General features: G+C 39.0%; 2 protein-coding genes and 1 long non-coding RNA gene across 8 annotated transcripts in view; 1 reads left to right on the top strand and 2 right to left on the bottom strand.

Moving 5' to 3' along the window:
- Positions 1–7,073, top strand: part of LOC146659880 (uncharacterized) — a 48,715-nt gene extending 41,642 nt beyond the window's left edge. For 5 of the 6 annotated variants that reach the window (XR_014913835.1, XR_014913834.1, XR_014913830.1 and 2 more), the window contains 3 exons: positions 4,047–4,130; positions 4,310–4,395; positions 6,004–7,073. This is a non-coding gene — a long non-coding RNA (uncharacterized LOC146659880). Of the gene's footprint in view, positions 1–4,046; positions 4,131–4,225; positions 4,396–6,003 lie in introns of all 6 variants that reach the window. The other variant, XR_014913833.1, reaches the window with a different exon arrangement.
- bola1 (bolA family member 1) lies at positions 879–2,612 on the bottom strand. Its single transcript, XM_085423857.1, has 2 exons — positions 2,516–2,612; positions 879–1,834 (listed from the first exon to the last, which is right to left on the bottom strand). Exon 2 carries the CDS (start codon positions 1,811–1,813, stop codon positions 1,361–1,363), a length of 453 nt encoding a protein of 150 aa, XP_085279983.1. The 5' UTR covers positions 1,814–1,834; positions 2,516–2,612; the 3' UTR covers positions 879–1,360.
- Positions 7,074–7,219: 146 nt separating the features above from the next.
- sv2a (synaptic vesicle glycoprotein 2A) overlaps positions 7,220–16,928 on the bottom strand; it is a 46,218-nt gene continuing 36,509 nt past the window's right edge. Inside the window, exons 6-13 of the mRNA XM_085423856.1 lie at positions 16,426–16,515; positions 15,813–15,920; positions 14,587–14,675; positions 13,019–13,183; positions 12,394–12,527; positions 10,220–10,426; positions 9,432–9,591; positions 7,220–9,010 (exon numbers count right to left, since the gene is read on the bottom strand). Of these exons, the coding sequence (XP_085279982.1) occupies positions 8,827–9,010; positions 9,432–9,591; positions 10,220–10,426; positions 12,394–12,527; positions 13,019–13,183; positions 14,587–14,675; positions 15,813–15,920; positions 16,426–16,515 (1,137 nt within the window). The 3' untranslated portion in view covers positions 7,220–8,826. The remainder of the gene's footprint in view (positions 9,011–9,431; positions 9,592–10,219; positions 10,427–12,393; positions 12,528–13,018; positions 13,184–14,586; positions 14,676–15,812; positions 15,921–16,425; positions 16,516–16,928) is intronic.

Raw genomic sequence — 16,928 nt, 5'->3', positions numbered from 1 at the left:
GAGAAAATTAAAAAGCAGCACAATAACTGATATCCAACACTAGGTCAACGTTTTTGTTTTGTTTTTTGATTTAGCCATTCAAATAATCCGATTTGTTCACACATACTGCCCTCTAGTGTTGAAACTGCAACACTGCCGTCATCTCCCTGAACACCAGCAGCATCTCATGAGTTCGTTTTATGTCCACAGCATTTAGACAATAACTTTTTTTCTTCTGTAACTGAACTGCAGACTTTCAGGTTTAATTAAAGCGCTTTAACAAAAGTATTGAACTAACTACTTTAGAATTGCAGACAGTTTTACACACAGGCCCCATTTTCAGAGGCTAAAATGAACATATGTTTGAAACACTTGGTTGCATTTAATACTTGGACGAACAACCTTCCTGCATTCAGTTTTGCATTTAATAACTGAAAACATGTTCTGGTGGGCAGAGATCCCATCTTTGCTTTAAGTAATTCTTGGTTTGCTTTTGCAGTTCGCTTCATTATACAGTTGCACGGTGAAGCTCTATCCAACTGGTTTTGCAGCATTTTGCTGAATCTGAGCAGAGTAAAGCCCCAAACTCTTCACAGTTCATCCTGCCAGAACTGCTGCTAAGAAGCACCTGATATATCTACCGTTTGCTTGAAGGTGCACAACCCTGACTTCACCCCATCTCTTACTGGGGTTTCAGATGTTGAGCCTTCCAACACAAAGAAAATCTGCCTTTTTGTACCCACTTTGTAGTATACCACTGTGGAAAACTGTAACTTAATGGTTGAGCAAACACAGAAGACCTGTTTCTTCAGACTTAATAGTAAGAAACACTAAACTGCACTCACGTATTATCCCCAATACTCAATACCCAATACCTACTCGAATAACTTCATTCAAACTTTTAATTATCAAGTCTCACAAATGGAACTTTTTATTGCCACTCACAGCAATGCAAGCATTGCTTTATTCTAAGAGGTGACTAAGTAAATGCAAGTATACAGGCAAATAGGGGCTTTCCTGAAATTTAGATTTCAGGAAAATCACTAAATGCTATGAGCACAAATCAAACAAAAATAAAACCATACAGTAGCTTAAAGAAGAAGAGTGCATCCCTGTATTGTATTCATGCAGCACCTGGATGATAAAAACACCTGTGACCATCTAAAATCATATAATTTATATGCAGTTTTATAACAACAGAACCATTCAAACCAAATTTTGCATTATTAATGAATTTAAAAAAAGATTTAGAAATAAGACCACAACAAAATGATCTCCAAATAAAAGAGGAAATGCTGCTCTTTATACTTGTCAAGTATTTTCCTGTAGTCTTCACATTTCAGTCCCTCAGCACAGTGAAACTACTTCACAGTCCAACACTTCATTCTCGCCCAGCCTTTAACTTCTCCTCCACTGTGTGATCACCTTTCGAACCTCCCATGCAGGGCGGACTCTTAGCCACGGTAGGGTTACTTTGCCACTGCTCAGGAGTCTTTGCTTGGATCGCCAGTGCATGAACACAGCTACTTAACTCCTCCTTCAAAGCTTCGTTAACCAGACGGTGACGCTGAATCAGCGGCAGGCCCTCAAATTTGGAGCTGACAACAAGGACATGGAAATGGGATTCCGAACCGGGGGGCACAGCGTGCATGTGGCTTTCATTTTGGACTTCTAAGTGGTCTGGCTTCAGCGCGTCGGTCAGTTTGGTTGTGATAGCCCTTTGAACGGGCCGGCTGGGGTCTGGGTCCATATGTGGTCTGAAGTGGGCAAAGGGACGGGTTAAAGCAGGATGGGAGGATACGGGCCGAGCACAGCGGAGGACGCTGGGAAGCATCAAGCTGTAGCAGTTGACCAACTAGGAAGGCATAAAAACATGTGACATGTAAGGTAATGTGACATACTTGTGTTCAGGACAACATCTGGAGAATCAAGTAAAGACATGTTCAGGGCTTCAGCTGGGGTGAAAAAGCAGTTTTAGTCGATGCCCATTACATGATAAAAGCAATAAACAGATATCTTCTTCTGTTGAGGCACAAATTATCTCTGAAAAAGAATTAGGGTATTGTGTCTTTATCATGTCTGGGTTAGGATGCTTTTGATTCACCATATAACAGGAAAATATCTGTTAGCTTGGTGAGGAGGCTCTTATTTAGCCACTGTGCTGCCGTGAGAGCAGCTTCAGCGCCAAAACCGACTTCATGCAGTCAGTCATTCATGCATGGATTAAAATGACACATGCGCATTTAATTTTTACAGACTGCATTACCCTGGCAACTTAATAAAGACCTCACAGCTCTCCCATTGTCCCTTTTACAAAGGTACACCGACCGAAAGGACGGTTGTGTAACTGTTTGCTTGGTGGCATGAAGTCGTTGCTTGCTAGCTTGAGATTTCCAGCTTTCATAGTAAAAACTGAGAGAAGGAAGCTGTGTTTACACCGAACATTTTCACACAAGACACGCACACTCTGTCTTTAATATTATAACTATAATAATTGACAAGATAATAATTAACCAAAGTAAATTTGGCTACTAACCTTCCAGCAAAGTATGCTCAGTGCTGCTGCTGTCTCGTTGTTCTACTTGGCTTTGGATGTTGACAACCAGCGTGTTACTGCCACCTGCTGGGCTGGAGTAAATACACAACACCCCCAAATGCAAATCTGCGGCAGGAAATGGGAAGTTCCTGTTTCACGAAGGTTTTCTACACACAGCAAACTACTTCATTTTATATTTCATCTCTAGACTCTCTTAAAAAGTCTGTCTCTCTTAAAAAGAAAAATGTTGTCATTCCATAATTGATAAGACTTTTCAATAAAATAACTAAAATTACCTTCTGCCTACCATTGATTTCATATTTCTAAAATAAATAAGCTTTTACCAATATTTTTCTGTATACTGAATAAGGGTGTATCATCTCCCGCTTCGCCCCCCTCTGCTGTTACATTGTCGCCGTTTTCTTCTTCTTTGAATGGTATTATTACCTTTATTTCCAATTTCATTTGTTCTGCTTCTTCTTGAGTTTGAGCATACTGGATGCATCGCTAGTATATTGTTGCCATTTATTGTTTGCACACCCACTCCATTTTTAATGCATTTATATTTATAGTTTATTAAACAGCCCACAGTCATGTAGACGTTCCATAAGTTTCTGTAATCAAATTTGTCCAGGTTAAGCATGGTGTGAAGAGTAGCATCAGGGCTCCAGCTGCCAGGCATTTTTAAAAAGCACTCTGAGGAGAGTCATTTTCACGATTGAGTCTCTCTGAGTCGTCTCACTCACACTTATTATCAGGATTTTGCCAGTAAGATGAACCCACCCCTAAGCCCATATTAACAAAGTCTTAGCCTATCTTGGATAAATAAGTCTTCTTGTGCAGGAAAAGCCGTTTCTGGCTGTATTCTTCGTCTTTGGATTTCTTGTATGCTGGCAAACATATAAACAAACATACAAGAAATCAAACTAGTATGTTTGCACATGCATTGGACACCAGGTGGTTCAAGGATTATGATGATTATGTGAATCATCTAAACCTAAGTAAATGTGTAGGGTTGCTTAAGCAACCAGTGTAACCAACCATGTTGTTCATTACCTTCATCAAAACACCCAATAAGAGAATATCTTCTGGAATACTCTTTCCCTCAAATAACACATCACCCTGCATTATATTTTCCTGTTTCAGGCAGTGCATCTGACTGAGTACACCCTTGCTAATGCAGATTTCCACCCTGTTTTGTCATCAGAACTGCCTTAATTCTTTGTGGCACAGGTTCAACAATGTGTGGAAACATTCCTCCAAGATTCAGATGTATATTGACCTGACAGTATCACACAGTTGCTGCAGAGTTGTCACTCTCTTCATCCATGATTTGAATCTCCTGTCCTACCACATGGAACAGGGTGAATCAATGCTTTTATATTGTTTACTCTAAATTCTGACACACGCTGGAGGAAATATAAGGTGAAATCATCAGTCCATAATGCCATCCGAAATGTTGCAGAAGAAACTGAGGCTCATCAGACCAAGCAATGTTTTTGAGGTTTTTTTGTTTGTTTTTTCAACATAGTCTCAGGTTCCTGGTCTTAGCTGGTTTAGCAGGAATGAAACCCAGTGTCGTCTTCTGCTGCTGCTGTAGCACATCTGCTTCCAGGTACAATGTATTGTGTGTTTAGAGATGCTCTTCTGCATAGTTTGCTTTTAACAAGTAGTAATCTGAGTTATTCTGCCCTTCTTATCACCTCACAGCATTCCGACCATTCCTGTCTGACCAAAGAACTGCTGCTCACTGGGTATTTTTCTCTTCTTTTGACCTTTGTCTGTAAATCCTAGAGATGGCTGTGACGGGGAAAATCCCAGTAGACAATCAGTTTCTGAGACACTCAGACAGCCTGTCTGACAACCAACAGCTGTATTAAGTAAGTGTCACTTACCTTTCTTCCCCATTCTGATGTTCAGCCTGAAATTCAGCAGGTAATCTTGTCTACATACTTTCAGTCGCTGCCATCTGATTGGTCTATTAGATATTTGTGGCAATGAGTGGATGAACAATAGTACCTAGGGCGAGTGAATATCCCATTATACTTAATGGTAATATAAAAAACAAAATAATTCTTTTAATTTGTTTATTCATCATGATTCTTTGTTATCCATTGTGATTCCAAAGGGTCACAGAAAAATGTAAACCCAAAAATCAACAATGAGAAAATATAAGAAAAAAAAATCTCACACACCTTTAAACAGAAATGATGCCGCCATATTTACTCTAATTATGATTTATAACTGGTATTTAACATTGATGTATTTACTTGTGTTTCATTCTCATTTACAAAATACATAAAATCAAAGACAACATACAGTATTGTTCATTTACACTGCTTTTTTTTTTTTTTACAGCTTTTTGTTTTTTAATATTTATGATACCACAGTTTCTAAACTTACAATCAACTACAGTTTCTACAGCACAGTACAGTGACAAGGGTGATAAATTCTTCCTTACATTTAATTAATGGCAATGCAATTTTATTGACAAAGGCGTCAAGACTTAGGGTAGCTTCAGAGAGTACACACAAATGTCAGCTGTTTATTTCTGTGTCATTATTGAGCCAACAACCAGCATTTCCGTGGACAAGGCCAGCGTATAGCTAATGTGCTCCGATTCCCAATAACTTCAAAGGAGAGAATAAAAGACAAATATCCAAACACTTATTGCTTTGATAACTTTTTGCACTCACAATTGACTGTTGCTCAGGCCACACGTTAATTATAGAAAAAACCCTGTAACATAAGCTAGGATATGTATCTACAAGAGACAATCTTGACGTGAACCGAGTCACCGAGACATGTTAGCGTCTTGACAGTGTACCATGCTAAACAAATACAACGATTATCTTGACATCCTTGCTCTTAATTTCATGGGTGATACAGGACGATATACAGAGAATTGAACTGCTAACGCTTGGCATTTATATTTATGCTGTGAATGTGCGTTTGTGTATCAGTGTGCTCTTAAGGGAGGATCTGGCTAATTTTATTTTCAGGCTCGCTGGCCGTTTGGGCTTCTAAAGATGTTATTTGTTGCAGATTTCCAACAAGAACATCTGAACCCTTAAAGTCAGATTTGTTAAGTCGTGAAAAGATGAAAAGTCCAGATGTTCTTGTTTCATGTGACGGGTGGCAAAGACTGACTGCAACATTGGTTTGAAAGGCTTATCTTATTAGTTACATTAGTTATTTTTATTTACATATCTTCATATGTATAACAGAGAATTAATGGTATCATATGTAAACTCAGGGCATAGGAAATATTTGGCAATAATTAATGAGAGGTGGTCTCATGGCACACTCATAGATGAGGGGTCCGATGTCAGATTTGGATCAGAGTGAGACGGGAAAAGGGCAGGTCACTGTCCTGGTGGAGGGGGGGGTTTGCGTGAGCACCTCATGTTCACAATTACAAAATTGTCATTTGGTAGATTTTGGTCATTGTGCTCTTGCTAAACCTTGTCTTTCACTTCACTTTCTAGCAAGGCCGCATCCAGATGTGTCGAGAAGGAATCGAGGGATTCTCCACTGTGCCTTTATGACAGTGTTCATTTAGTGCAATGGTTTGTCTGTTGTTTTCGACTGTCTCGAGTCTACGTATGGCTGCTATCCTAAGAAAATGGCAGTCTGGAGAAAAGGATTGTATTCTTGTTAATCTGGCATGTCGATGATTGTTTTTCTTAAACATTGCAAATGTGAACACATCATAATCATTTTGCGGATCAGGGGAATGTGGCAATATTTTCTGTGCTGTTGTATGTGTGGAATTTATGACAGTCAGCCCTTGGCAGTGAGTTCTCTATGATGAATTTCATGTTATATCTGGATACCTTTCAACCATACAGCAGACTTAAACACAATGTCCAAAATTCACACTCTCATCAGCATAACAATCCCCTTGAAATGCAGTAAATCCTGTAACAGGCCTAAAGAACATACAAGCCCCAAAATAAGAACAATTAAGATGAATAACTCTCGTGCGATCACATGTCCTTTACTTTGCCTGAAGTACTTTACAACAGCTCAAATATTTACTCTCCAACTGTTGAACTGTATTTTTTCTTGTTTCAAGAGCAAAAGACAGATTAAGGGACAGTTTTTTTGTTCTCTGACTTAAAGTGCTATTGTTCCACCTTGCTTCGGTGTAAGCTGTGGAAAGCATCGTTCCCTCTCCTGAATCTAAGAGAATCAGATGACACTTGCGTTGGCGTGCACCAAGTGCCCAAAAATCAACAATAGCATCTTTACAGAAATCATGACCTAGCTACTCAGTATTTTCAGGTGGCAGCACAGTGGCTCAGTGGTTAGTGTTTCTGCCTCACACCTGTAGGCTCTCAAACCTACAGAGGACTGTGCTGGAACCCTGGGCGTGTCCAGGTTAAAGCTGCTGACTGTGGTCCACGACAGGCTTACAAATGAGATGTTGCAATATTTTCCTGTTTCTTTTGTTTGGTTTGGTTTTTCTATTGAACTACACCAGCCAGTGGTATTACTCAGCATCGCTCTTCATCTACACATGACGAGAAGCTCATGATGTGCAAATGACAGAGTGACAGGATATAAATACTGCTGCCATGTTAGCTCGCTGCAAACTTCTTTTGGTGGGGAGGTGGAGACAATGGAGAGAAAATTATTTATGTGTAACATTATTCAAATCGAGGTTTGTGGAGTTTGGGTGAAAAAAACATGCAAATCTGATTTGGTTTGAACTGTCCTTTAATCATGTCCAGTACTGTATGTTATCGTGCCTTGTTAGTTATCTACTGTATATTAGATAGGTTACTCCACATCCATCCACAAATCAAAGTTGCATTTGTGAAATGGTAGAAGACAAAATAAATAAATAAAAACAAAATATTCAATATTGCACAGAGGTTCAATATTGCACCAAGAAGCACACTCACATTAATGAAAACATTCAGCTCAAACAGATAAAGGTATTTAGGTCAGCTTACACATCTAACACAATCTATGGCTGCATCTAAAACATTAGCTTGTGGGGTAACATTTAAAAAACTTTCTATTATCTTCTTCTTTTTTTTCATGTGTAATAACCAGATTAAATCTGTGGCATGTGCTTTAAGAACAGTTCAGAAGTATTGGATCCCTACATCAGAATAAAAGCACTGTGCTGTCTTTTATGGATAAAAAATATCAAAATACAACTTAATTCAGAGTAATTGATGGGCAGATGCAACATGTGCTGCTTACATGTTGTACTCTCAGTTTTCATAACGTTACATACATACGTTGTGACATGCAGAACACCCTCCAAAGCATACAAGAGACAAACATACTGTAAGTCTGGGAGAAAGAGTACTAAAAAGGCATTTCTCACAAAGGGATATACAGAGTGGCTGGAAACGATGATTGAGTGTGAGATTCTAAACATTTTCTTCAAGTCAGGAAAATGTTAGGGGCACTCACACTGACAAGTGGTTGTGCTTTACATGTACATTTCAACAGATATCTTCACCTTTGTGATTTAAATGGGTTTCATGGTAGAATGCAGTTTTCCCTTTGAGTGGGAAATGTGTATGTATGATCTTATGGCTGCTTGGAGGTGAGCGGTGTTTCACTATAGCAATGCAATAAAGGGAGAGAGGAGCTCAATGGAGCTCCTTATCGCAACAAAAGCAAACCTGGAATGTTCTATTATCTAAAAAAATGGCAGTTAGTCTGTACACCAACACAAGACCTCAGGAGATAAAGAATGACGACAGATCTTTGTTAAGGAGGAAGCCAAGAGAAGAGTGTCTTGGTTTTACCTCGCAAAGTCAAAAATGCTTCAAATCAAGGCAGAAAATGTTGCATTTTTGAGTCAGTGTCCAACAATGGTAAAGCACTCAAGACTGGAAAGGTGAGTTGGATTTGCTCGGAAGAATGGAGGTGACTACAGAGAATTCTGCAACAATGGCTAGTGGTCATTTCTATGAGTCTATTTGCATGGCTCATCATCAAGAGTCCCCATCCCTGACCTCCAACCCCAGAGGAATGTATTTACAGTGTGGGAGACAGACTCTAATAACTAAATATGTCATTAACTATGTTTCTGGTGTTTTCATCTTTTCCAATTTAGAGTAACAATGAGGCACAGGCAGCAGATTTTACTTTAGCTTTTTCTTTTTTACAGCTCTTTGTGGAATGGAGTTGTACCAATCAAATAATTACTAATATTTACCTGCATTACAATTTACTCTTGTAGATGGGGAGAGGTTAGAGTGCAGGATTTGGAGGGCTCTTGAGCTATTCGTTCACAGTGTGGCAAAAACTCTTCTGCCCTCTGGAAAGTTGTTGGTGCCACATTATTGCAGCACCTGGCCCCGCGTCTCAGGTAGTTTGAGGGCCAGAAAACTGCCTGCTGCCAGTGCACCTGAGGCAAACAGGATGGGTACAGCCTTGGTTATGCCAACGAACGAAGTGAAGATGCTTATGCCTAACACCGCCGCTAATTTACAGAGGGCGTTGAGGAAGCCAAATGCTGTGGTTCTGAGAAAAGAAAGATAAGAAGCACAGAGTCACTTCGGTGCCTGAGCATGTTTAAAGTAAACCAGCAGAGAAAACAGTTGCTTGAGTTACCACAGGGTGGTGCTAGAGCTCCTAAAAATCAACAGCGTTTGGCACGCTACTAAAGGTAGTGCTCCTCTTTGATGAGTCTGACAACACAGGTGCTCTTACTTTATATTACTTTCAATATATATATATTATACTACAAGTTATAAATATAAAGTGGAACCCAGAGAAGCTCCTTTTAAAACCATTATTTGGAATCAAGAAAACCCAGAATCCCACAATGTCATCCATCCCTGCAAGCCAACCAATCATAAAGGGGCATCTGTTATGACATAACTTAACACGTCACAGCCTTTATGGTGTCAGGGAGATTTCTGGGCTTGCCTGGATTACCTACCTCTTGTCAGAGGGATAGAGCTCGACGGTCAGCACGTCCAGGGAATTCCAGGAGGCGATGCTAATTCCTCCAAACAGGCAGAGCAGGGCAATCATAGCTGATTCGCTGTTGCCAAAAGAAAGGAAGAAACAGCTGATGCAAGATATCACGCTTGAGCCCGCTGTGGATAAAGAGGGGGAAAGAATGATGTCAGAAGAACTGATGGGATTCCTGCATAACTCAGCTGAAAATGACTGAGGATCAAATCATTTTGCACCTTTGCACATAAATCTCTATTCCACAGAACACTTATTAAACAGATAAAATAAAATGATCTCTCTTTATCTCCCTCTATTTTTCTTTTTCTTATCTAAATCTATAGCTATAATTTCTCATTCTGACCAATAGGATACGTTTCCAGACCAAACAAAATTGTTCCATTGTTCCATCTATATTGCTTTTGGATGAGTTGCCCTTGAACAGAACTAGATGGCATCCAGAAATCTTATCATGAGCAGGTTAATGTAGGAAAACTACACATAATAAGGTTTGTGGGTTTCTTTTTTCACAATCTGGACAGTGCTACTTGTTGGCTCTTTTAGCACCACACGGCAAAAGAAGTAATCTTCCACAGGAAAGTTGTCTTTTCATGCCCTCAGGCAGCAGCTGATAAAAGTTCTTTAAAACAAGTGATTTACAGTGCAGAGGGAGTTATATTTAAACGTGTGCTGTATTTATATTTAAAAATGAATTGGATCAAAGCAGGCCTAACTTCTGATTCAAGCACCACTGAGTAACATGGCCCATACCAAGCATCCTCAACCGTCCGATCTTGTCCATGAGCAGCGCAGAGACGATGTTGCCTGGCAACACAGCCAAGGTACCCAGGAAACTGACAAAGTAGACCATGTAGGCATTATTTTCATCGCTTATGTCACTGAGCAGGCAGCCCTCTTTGTTGTGCAGGAAAGTGCTGTTGATGAGCTTACAGTTGATCAACCTGTACTTGAAAAGATCTGTGAGGAGAAAGAAGGGATAAGGAGCGATGTTCAGGATAGCAGGAGAGGAGACAGAAAGAGTAAGAGGTTCAAAGAACTGGTCAGTAAACTGCTGTCAGGTGGACAAAGCAAGACACTTTATTAACACTCAGTGAATGATACTAAGAGGACAACATTTGCAAGATCAAATATTACTCTTGGACCACAGAGGGGTCACAGAAAATCTGTCGATCAGAAAATTCACACAAGTTGTATTCACTAAGCAGCATAAAAAAGCTGCTTTGGTGCTGAATTTACGAAATAAAGAACACAAGATTACAATGAGCAGGTCCTGTCAAAATTAAGCTCTCTAGTAATGAACCTATAGGATGAGCAGCAATTCCAAAATATTTCCCAGAAGAGAAAATCATCTATCATTCACTGCCAAGTGGAGAATAATGGAAACAACCGAAGGATGAATGTGAGGAAATGAAAAGGAGAGAGAAAATTAAACTACAGTAGCTCAAATCCACATTCTGGGGGTATTTTGCTACCCTGGAGCTGGACACATGCAGCCATACTGAAGCATGACGCTTAGCCCAAATAAACCTAAAAGAAGAAAACTGAGAGCTGATTGTTATGGACTTTTCTCCATTTAATGTCGACCCCACTTAATTTTTATGGGCACAGTCAAACACTGTGAAAGTTAAACATTCATGACATTTTTACTCAGGATTAGATGATTTTTTTTATTACCAGACCTGTGGTGCCTTTTCCAATTCTTCAGTCTGTATTTAGAGGTGAATCAAACAAACTTCTGTTGCGTATCCAAATTTTGATGATAGGCAACGTACATTGAACATGACATGCGACACAAATGCAAATGGAGAATGTAAGATGAATATGAAACACCTGGGTGCAAAAGAACTGGGATTGTATTAGATGTTTTTTAAAATATAAAGATGTTAATCATCTCTGAAAATGTGACGATATTTATGCTAAGCTTCATTCAGATTGACTCACGCAGATACGGTACATGCAGCCATATGTTACAATTATTATTCTAAAAAGATTTCCTGATATGTCAGACCTTAGAAAATGAAAGTGTGCAAAGTTGAGCCTTTTTTAAACCTGTAGATCTGTACATTCAAAGACTAAAATGAGGTACAGCCCAGCTGCATTTTTCATGTGTTATTTCCTCGTCATTCTGCAGTGTAAAAATAAGGTGCACCATGGCAACTAGCACTAAAGTCTCAAGTTCTGCATAGAAAACCCAAAGAGACCTTAATCCTTAATAAGCAAACAAGTTTCTAATTTCCATTATAACAAGGAACTCCTGGCCAGCAGTGATAGCACAGCTGAGTGATCGCTTGACTTGTGTAAAGACTGCAAATAACCAACAAAGCGAGACCAGGGCGGTGTTTGCATGTGTGGACACAGCTGCTGAATCTGAAACTGTGTGATATAGATTTCCACATGTGGTATCATTTGTCTTTTTCAGTGAAGAAAGAATAACATTAATATAACAATCCCCCGGTGTGTAAGGGGATTTTGCAGCTCCAGAATACTCAGTTCAGTATAGATCCAGTCATTCTGTGAAGGTGAATAAGGAAGCAATTTAGCAGTCTGACAAACAGCCAAACTGCTCAGAGAACACACAGAGCGCACAGAACTCACCGGTAACAATGTATTTACTAGACAGTAGCAACAAACTGTCACTTTTCAACAGAAAACACAGGAGTGAAACTGAGCCAGTAGAACTACTTGCAAGGAAGTTATTTATAAAGAGACCTCTGAAAGGTCTATAAATAGCAAAGAAAGAACAGGGGCACAGAGCAACAGCAACATTACATTTTTACCATAAATGTCCATATATAATTTATTCTGCATTTTTTCAGGGCCTGCTGAAACACACATAAAAGCTTCTAATTTAAAGGTTTCACTTATACAAGACCATATTTTCCTATTATAAAACACCTGCGAGTGTTTGTATGTGTGTTCCCTACCAGTGTTGTAGAAAAGGGTGGCAATGAAGGTGCAGTTCTTGAAGAAGGTGTTGGTGGAGGTGATGTCCTCAAAGTAACACTCCTCAAAGAGGGAATCCTCAAAAACCATAGACTTCATTTTCAGGTTCATAAACCTGCAAGCGAACACACGGAGGAACAGTGGAATTAAGGAATGGAGGCATGGAGAAAATGAACAGGTGCAGCACGGAGGTGGAGAGCAGACAGAGACAAAGGAAGATGCAAAGAGACAGAGAAACAAGTGATTTATCACAAGAGTGTCAGATATGGCATTAGCATAATGCTGTAAATTTGTAACATCTGAAATCACATGCAGAGTTCAGGCTGAAAAGGCAAGGTCAAAGGAAACATCAAAGACAGGCTAGTTGAACATGAAAAAGTCCCCAGGGCTTTCATGCAATCAAACCAGTGTTTAGAATAAAACATTTCGGAGCCTCATTTATATTTGCATCTCATTTGTTGCCGTCCACCACAAGCTAGTTCTGTCTGAATGAATTCATTCATTAAGCATTGGACCAAAAGGCATCTGACTGACATGAAGCCCAATTCCAAAGGATTCGCTGTCATTCAAAACGCAAACACTAATGAGGAGTAAAAGACAACTCACTTGTCGTTAAAGTACTCTCCTTGACGGTGAACCTGGTTTTCCAGGGTGAAGTTAAAGGTGACGTGTTCTACCTTCTCCTTGACAAAAACCTTGGTGCGCGAGGAGTACTCCTGCTTCTGCAGGTATTTGATCATGTCGGGGAACCACACCGTCAAACCATAGTAGCTGGAAGACAAAGAAAAATTCTCTCACAGAAAAGATCAATTTACCTCTAAGAGAAAAGGGAAAAAAGAGCCAGTGACGCTTTATGGTTATACATAAGTGTCATTTCTTTTTTACCATCTACATAATATGAATTTGCAAGCCGTTTGTTCAGCGCTCTGTTGGAGAGAGCTCGAGGTAATTAAGCCTTCGATTAAGCCTTTAATTAAACATAATGTTGTGTACTTTTGCTCAGGAACAATAGAATATAACGTCCAGGGAAATTTGATTAGTGACTGGCTTCTAGAAGGATGTTGGAAGACGAGCGTTACTGAGTAAATTAATATTTCAGTGCACTACGGCTTTATGGATTTATATTCGTTATTAGTTATATACATAATATATTGGCACTAACTGAAATAAATGTTAGATAAATCCAAGTAATGTTATGTTTTGCTTTAGCAAACTACTGTATCAAACTGAACCTGTTTACCAGGCTTAGTAAAGGTTCACTGGTGAAAATTTATTGTCTTACATGCCCTTGAACGTTAAAATAAATTCACATCAATTTATTAATTTTGTGGATCGTTATAAAGATTGCAGCACATGATTCACATTCTTTTAAATAAGGCATAATATTTTATTGCACCTTCCGCAACGTGGTAAGTGGTGCCTGAGGACAATCACATTTTTAGGATATGTGTTAAAGATTATTTAATACATGAATATTTCTGTGAAATAGGGCAAGCTGTGCTTTGGTATAGTGGCCAGGCTGCAATGGCATCACAGCCGCATGATTCTTCAGATGTAACGATGACTGTGGAGCAACAGTAACATGATGAACACCAAGATGGCCATGAGAGAGACACCATGAATAACTCTTTGGACCCTGCAGAAAGCAGTGCTGTCATCCTGGAACAGATCCCATCAGGATAGAAATGATGATCACAGAATAAACGTGATCGCCCAAGACTTTGTTCGTATTGATTTGTAGTGCTCATGCCAACAAAACAGCATAACCCTGTGGGAGGGGTCATGGGTTCAGGGTGAATCTCTATTTGATTCTGCTTTTTCATTCTCAGCTACAAAAAGAGCCATTTGAGTGATTCAGCAGCACTGCTGACACTAAATGACATGAAAGTGATCGCATCCATTCGCAGATCCTGCTTCAAGCCCCTTTTTGTTTTATACTCACTGATAAATTCCTGCTTTCACCAACTATTATAATTATGAACCTGCCGTGGCCAGCTAGACCAGGAGATAATGTTGGCCTTTACATTTAAATCACCAACAGCCAACTGACTCCTGATAAACAAACACAAAGCCGCTGTGATCAACAGCCATCTGCTCTTTTTAGTTTAGACAAATAAACAGATTTCACTATGCAACACAGAAAATCCTGCATTAGTTAATACACCTGATCCTACCTGAAGGACATAGAGAACCACACAGCCATCATCATGTAGGTGGTGCGCCGGTACTCGGGAGAGAAAATGGTCTGGAAATTACTCCAAACCTGAAGAAACACACAGACAGACACAAGAGATGTGCAAAGAGAAAGTAATAAATGTAAAGTACACTCAGCTAAAAAGTCAATAGACTTCAGACATTTCTGAAAACAGGGTTCTTTTCACCAACTGTGAGAAATAAAAAGCATCTCCCAGAATCCCTTTCCAGTTTTAGTGTAAACAAAGACCGAAAAGGGAGAACACAAACACACAGAATCACTAAACACACAATAAGATCTAACAAGATAAACAGAGCCTTGGTGAGATTTTTAATATACCTTCTTTTTAGTTACAATTCCTTCAGATCAAGACCAGGTCCATTTTAACAAGTGAAGCCAACTCAAAGCCTGTCAGTGGAGTTCTGATCGTCACAGAAAACAAGATGCTGCCATTTGATTCTGTGGCTCTTGGCTTCTCAGACACAACCTTCAGTCGTCCCAGTTTTAAAAGATCAAAGCAACGATGGCAAAAAATGTTCCGTTTGAGCCTCCAGACCAGGACAACACAAACCAGTGGGAGACTAGATCCATCTTTAACCTCCTAAGACCCGAACTCTTCCACGGCATGCATTTTAATTTCTCTTTGATATTTGGACATATTGGGGCCCGATGAATGTAAAAAATGTGATGTCCACATATGTGAACGGCAGGTCCTAGGAGGTTAATACACAGTCTATGTTTCCACAGACGTAGGACTAAGTAAAGCAACAAAAAGTGTTATCAAAAGACTGTATAAATTTTTCAAATCCACTGATTGTTTTCAAGTTAAAGTAGCTGTATGTAAATGTATCGCTGATATCACAAATTTGCTGTGCACATTTTCTTGTCCATTTGCAGCAACAAGGTTAATGAATTGTGTTTTGCTTTTCTAGTGTTGTTGACTGCTCAGAACACTTTACACTACAAACCACATGAGACCATTTACAGAAACATTCAGTTATTTATTCTATTCATTTCAGGCACTTTATCCATTACACCTGGTTCTGGAGTAGCCACGGATCAAAACAGACCTTCTAATTAATGGACAACCTCCTGAGCCACAAGTAGTTTGAATCCTTTCTCCTTTTCATTCTCGTTCTTTTTCATTTAAATATGTATCAAGTAAGAAATTGATTTTAAAAAAGAATAATCAGGGTTTTTTCTTACCTGATGGAAGAGCGTGGTGAGCTTTATCCTCCATTTCTCATGCCAGGCAGCACCATCGCCCAGGTTTACCAGCTCATCCATCTGCTTCACTGTTTTGATGGTGGTCACCTGGGAGGTATGATTTAATTGTTCTGTTTAACGATTGTTAATCGTGCTCCTCTTGAGAGTGCTTTACAAATCTCTTTGTTAAAAAAGTTTCATAGAATAATCACACAACTTCATATAAAATGATGTATTTTTCCATTAAAGTTCAGTTAGTATTACAATGTATCCACGTTATGAGGCTAACAGCTGACCAGTAACACCACAATCTGTAAAACAGAAAGTTGTTTTAATAATTTTACTCAAAGAAAAGATTATAAAACATCTTTGAATCACCATTTTTCATTTAAATTATTAATATGAACTGTACAGCCTGAGGCATAAAGAGATTACAGAAGTTTAAAGAGCATCTGTTTTAACTCATTAATATGCAAAAATATGCAGCACAGAGCTCTAAACCTGCTGCACTCTATAAGCCCACAAACTGCAAACTATTACGATGATGTTATTTTCTGCATTAATGCAAAAGTGTTAGCATGAAAGAAGCTTAACATTCTTGAGTGTTACTTACAGAGAAGACCCTCTCGGGGTAACCCTTGGCCCTCATGTTGGTGTCGTGAACTTGCTTCAGAATCATCCACGCCTCGTCATGTTTGCCATTCTTTTAGGAGGGGCACAAAAAAAGATGTTTAGCAGATCTTTCATTTCCATTTTCAGTTAAATTAACGCAGCTTATATTTTATTATTTATTTATTATATTAGTTTTCATTTGGTGTTGTTGTCTTTCCATCATGGATGATTATTTGTTTGGGGTTTTTTGTTTTGTTTGTTTTTAGTTCATTGTTTGTTTTATTATGAATAGATTTTTAATTTTAATGTGACACTCGTTTTCAAGTTATCTTAACTTAGTTTATTCCTAACCATTTGAACTGAAGGCAACTGGACGTCTTTTTGGTTTCTTCAGTACTTAAAATCCTAGATAAAGACAAGATCTTTCATTTACCGTTTGTAAACTAGGTCTGGGCATATAGGAAATCTTGTGCAGTACTTAGAGTCACATTCAGATAAATCCAT

The sequence above is a fragment of the Rhamphochromis longiceps genome, linkage group LG11, assembly GCF_057381845.1.
Source record: "Rhamphochromis longiceps isolate RC_006_pf linkage group LG11, R_longiceps_female_GT1.1, whole genome shotgun sequence".
NCBI lineage: Eukaryota > Metazoa > Chordata > Actinopteri > Cichliformes > Cichlidae > Rhamphochromis > Rhamphochromis longiceps.
The sequence above is the reverse complement of the archived record's forward strand: the minus strand, read 5'-3'. Positions and strand labels throughout refer to the sequence as shown.

What these genes read in the sequence shown, in the direction of transcription:
- bola1 (XM_085423857.1), bottom strand. Translation starts at nt 1,813, where the DNA reads ATGCTTCCCAGCGTCCTCCGCTGTGCTCGGCCCGTATCCTCCCATCCT.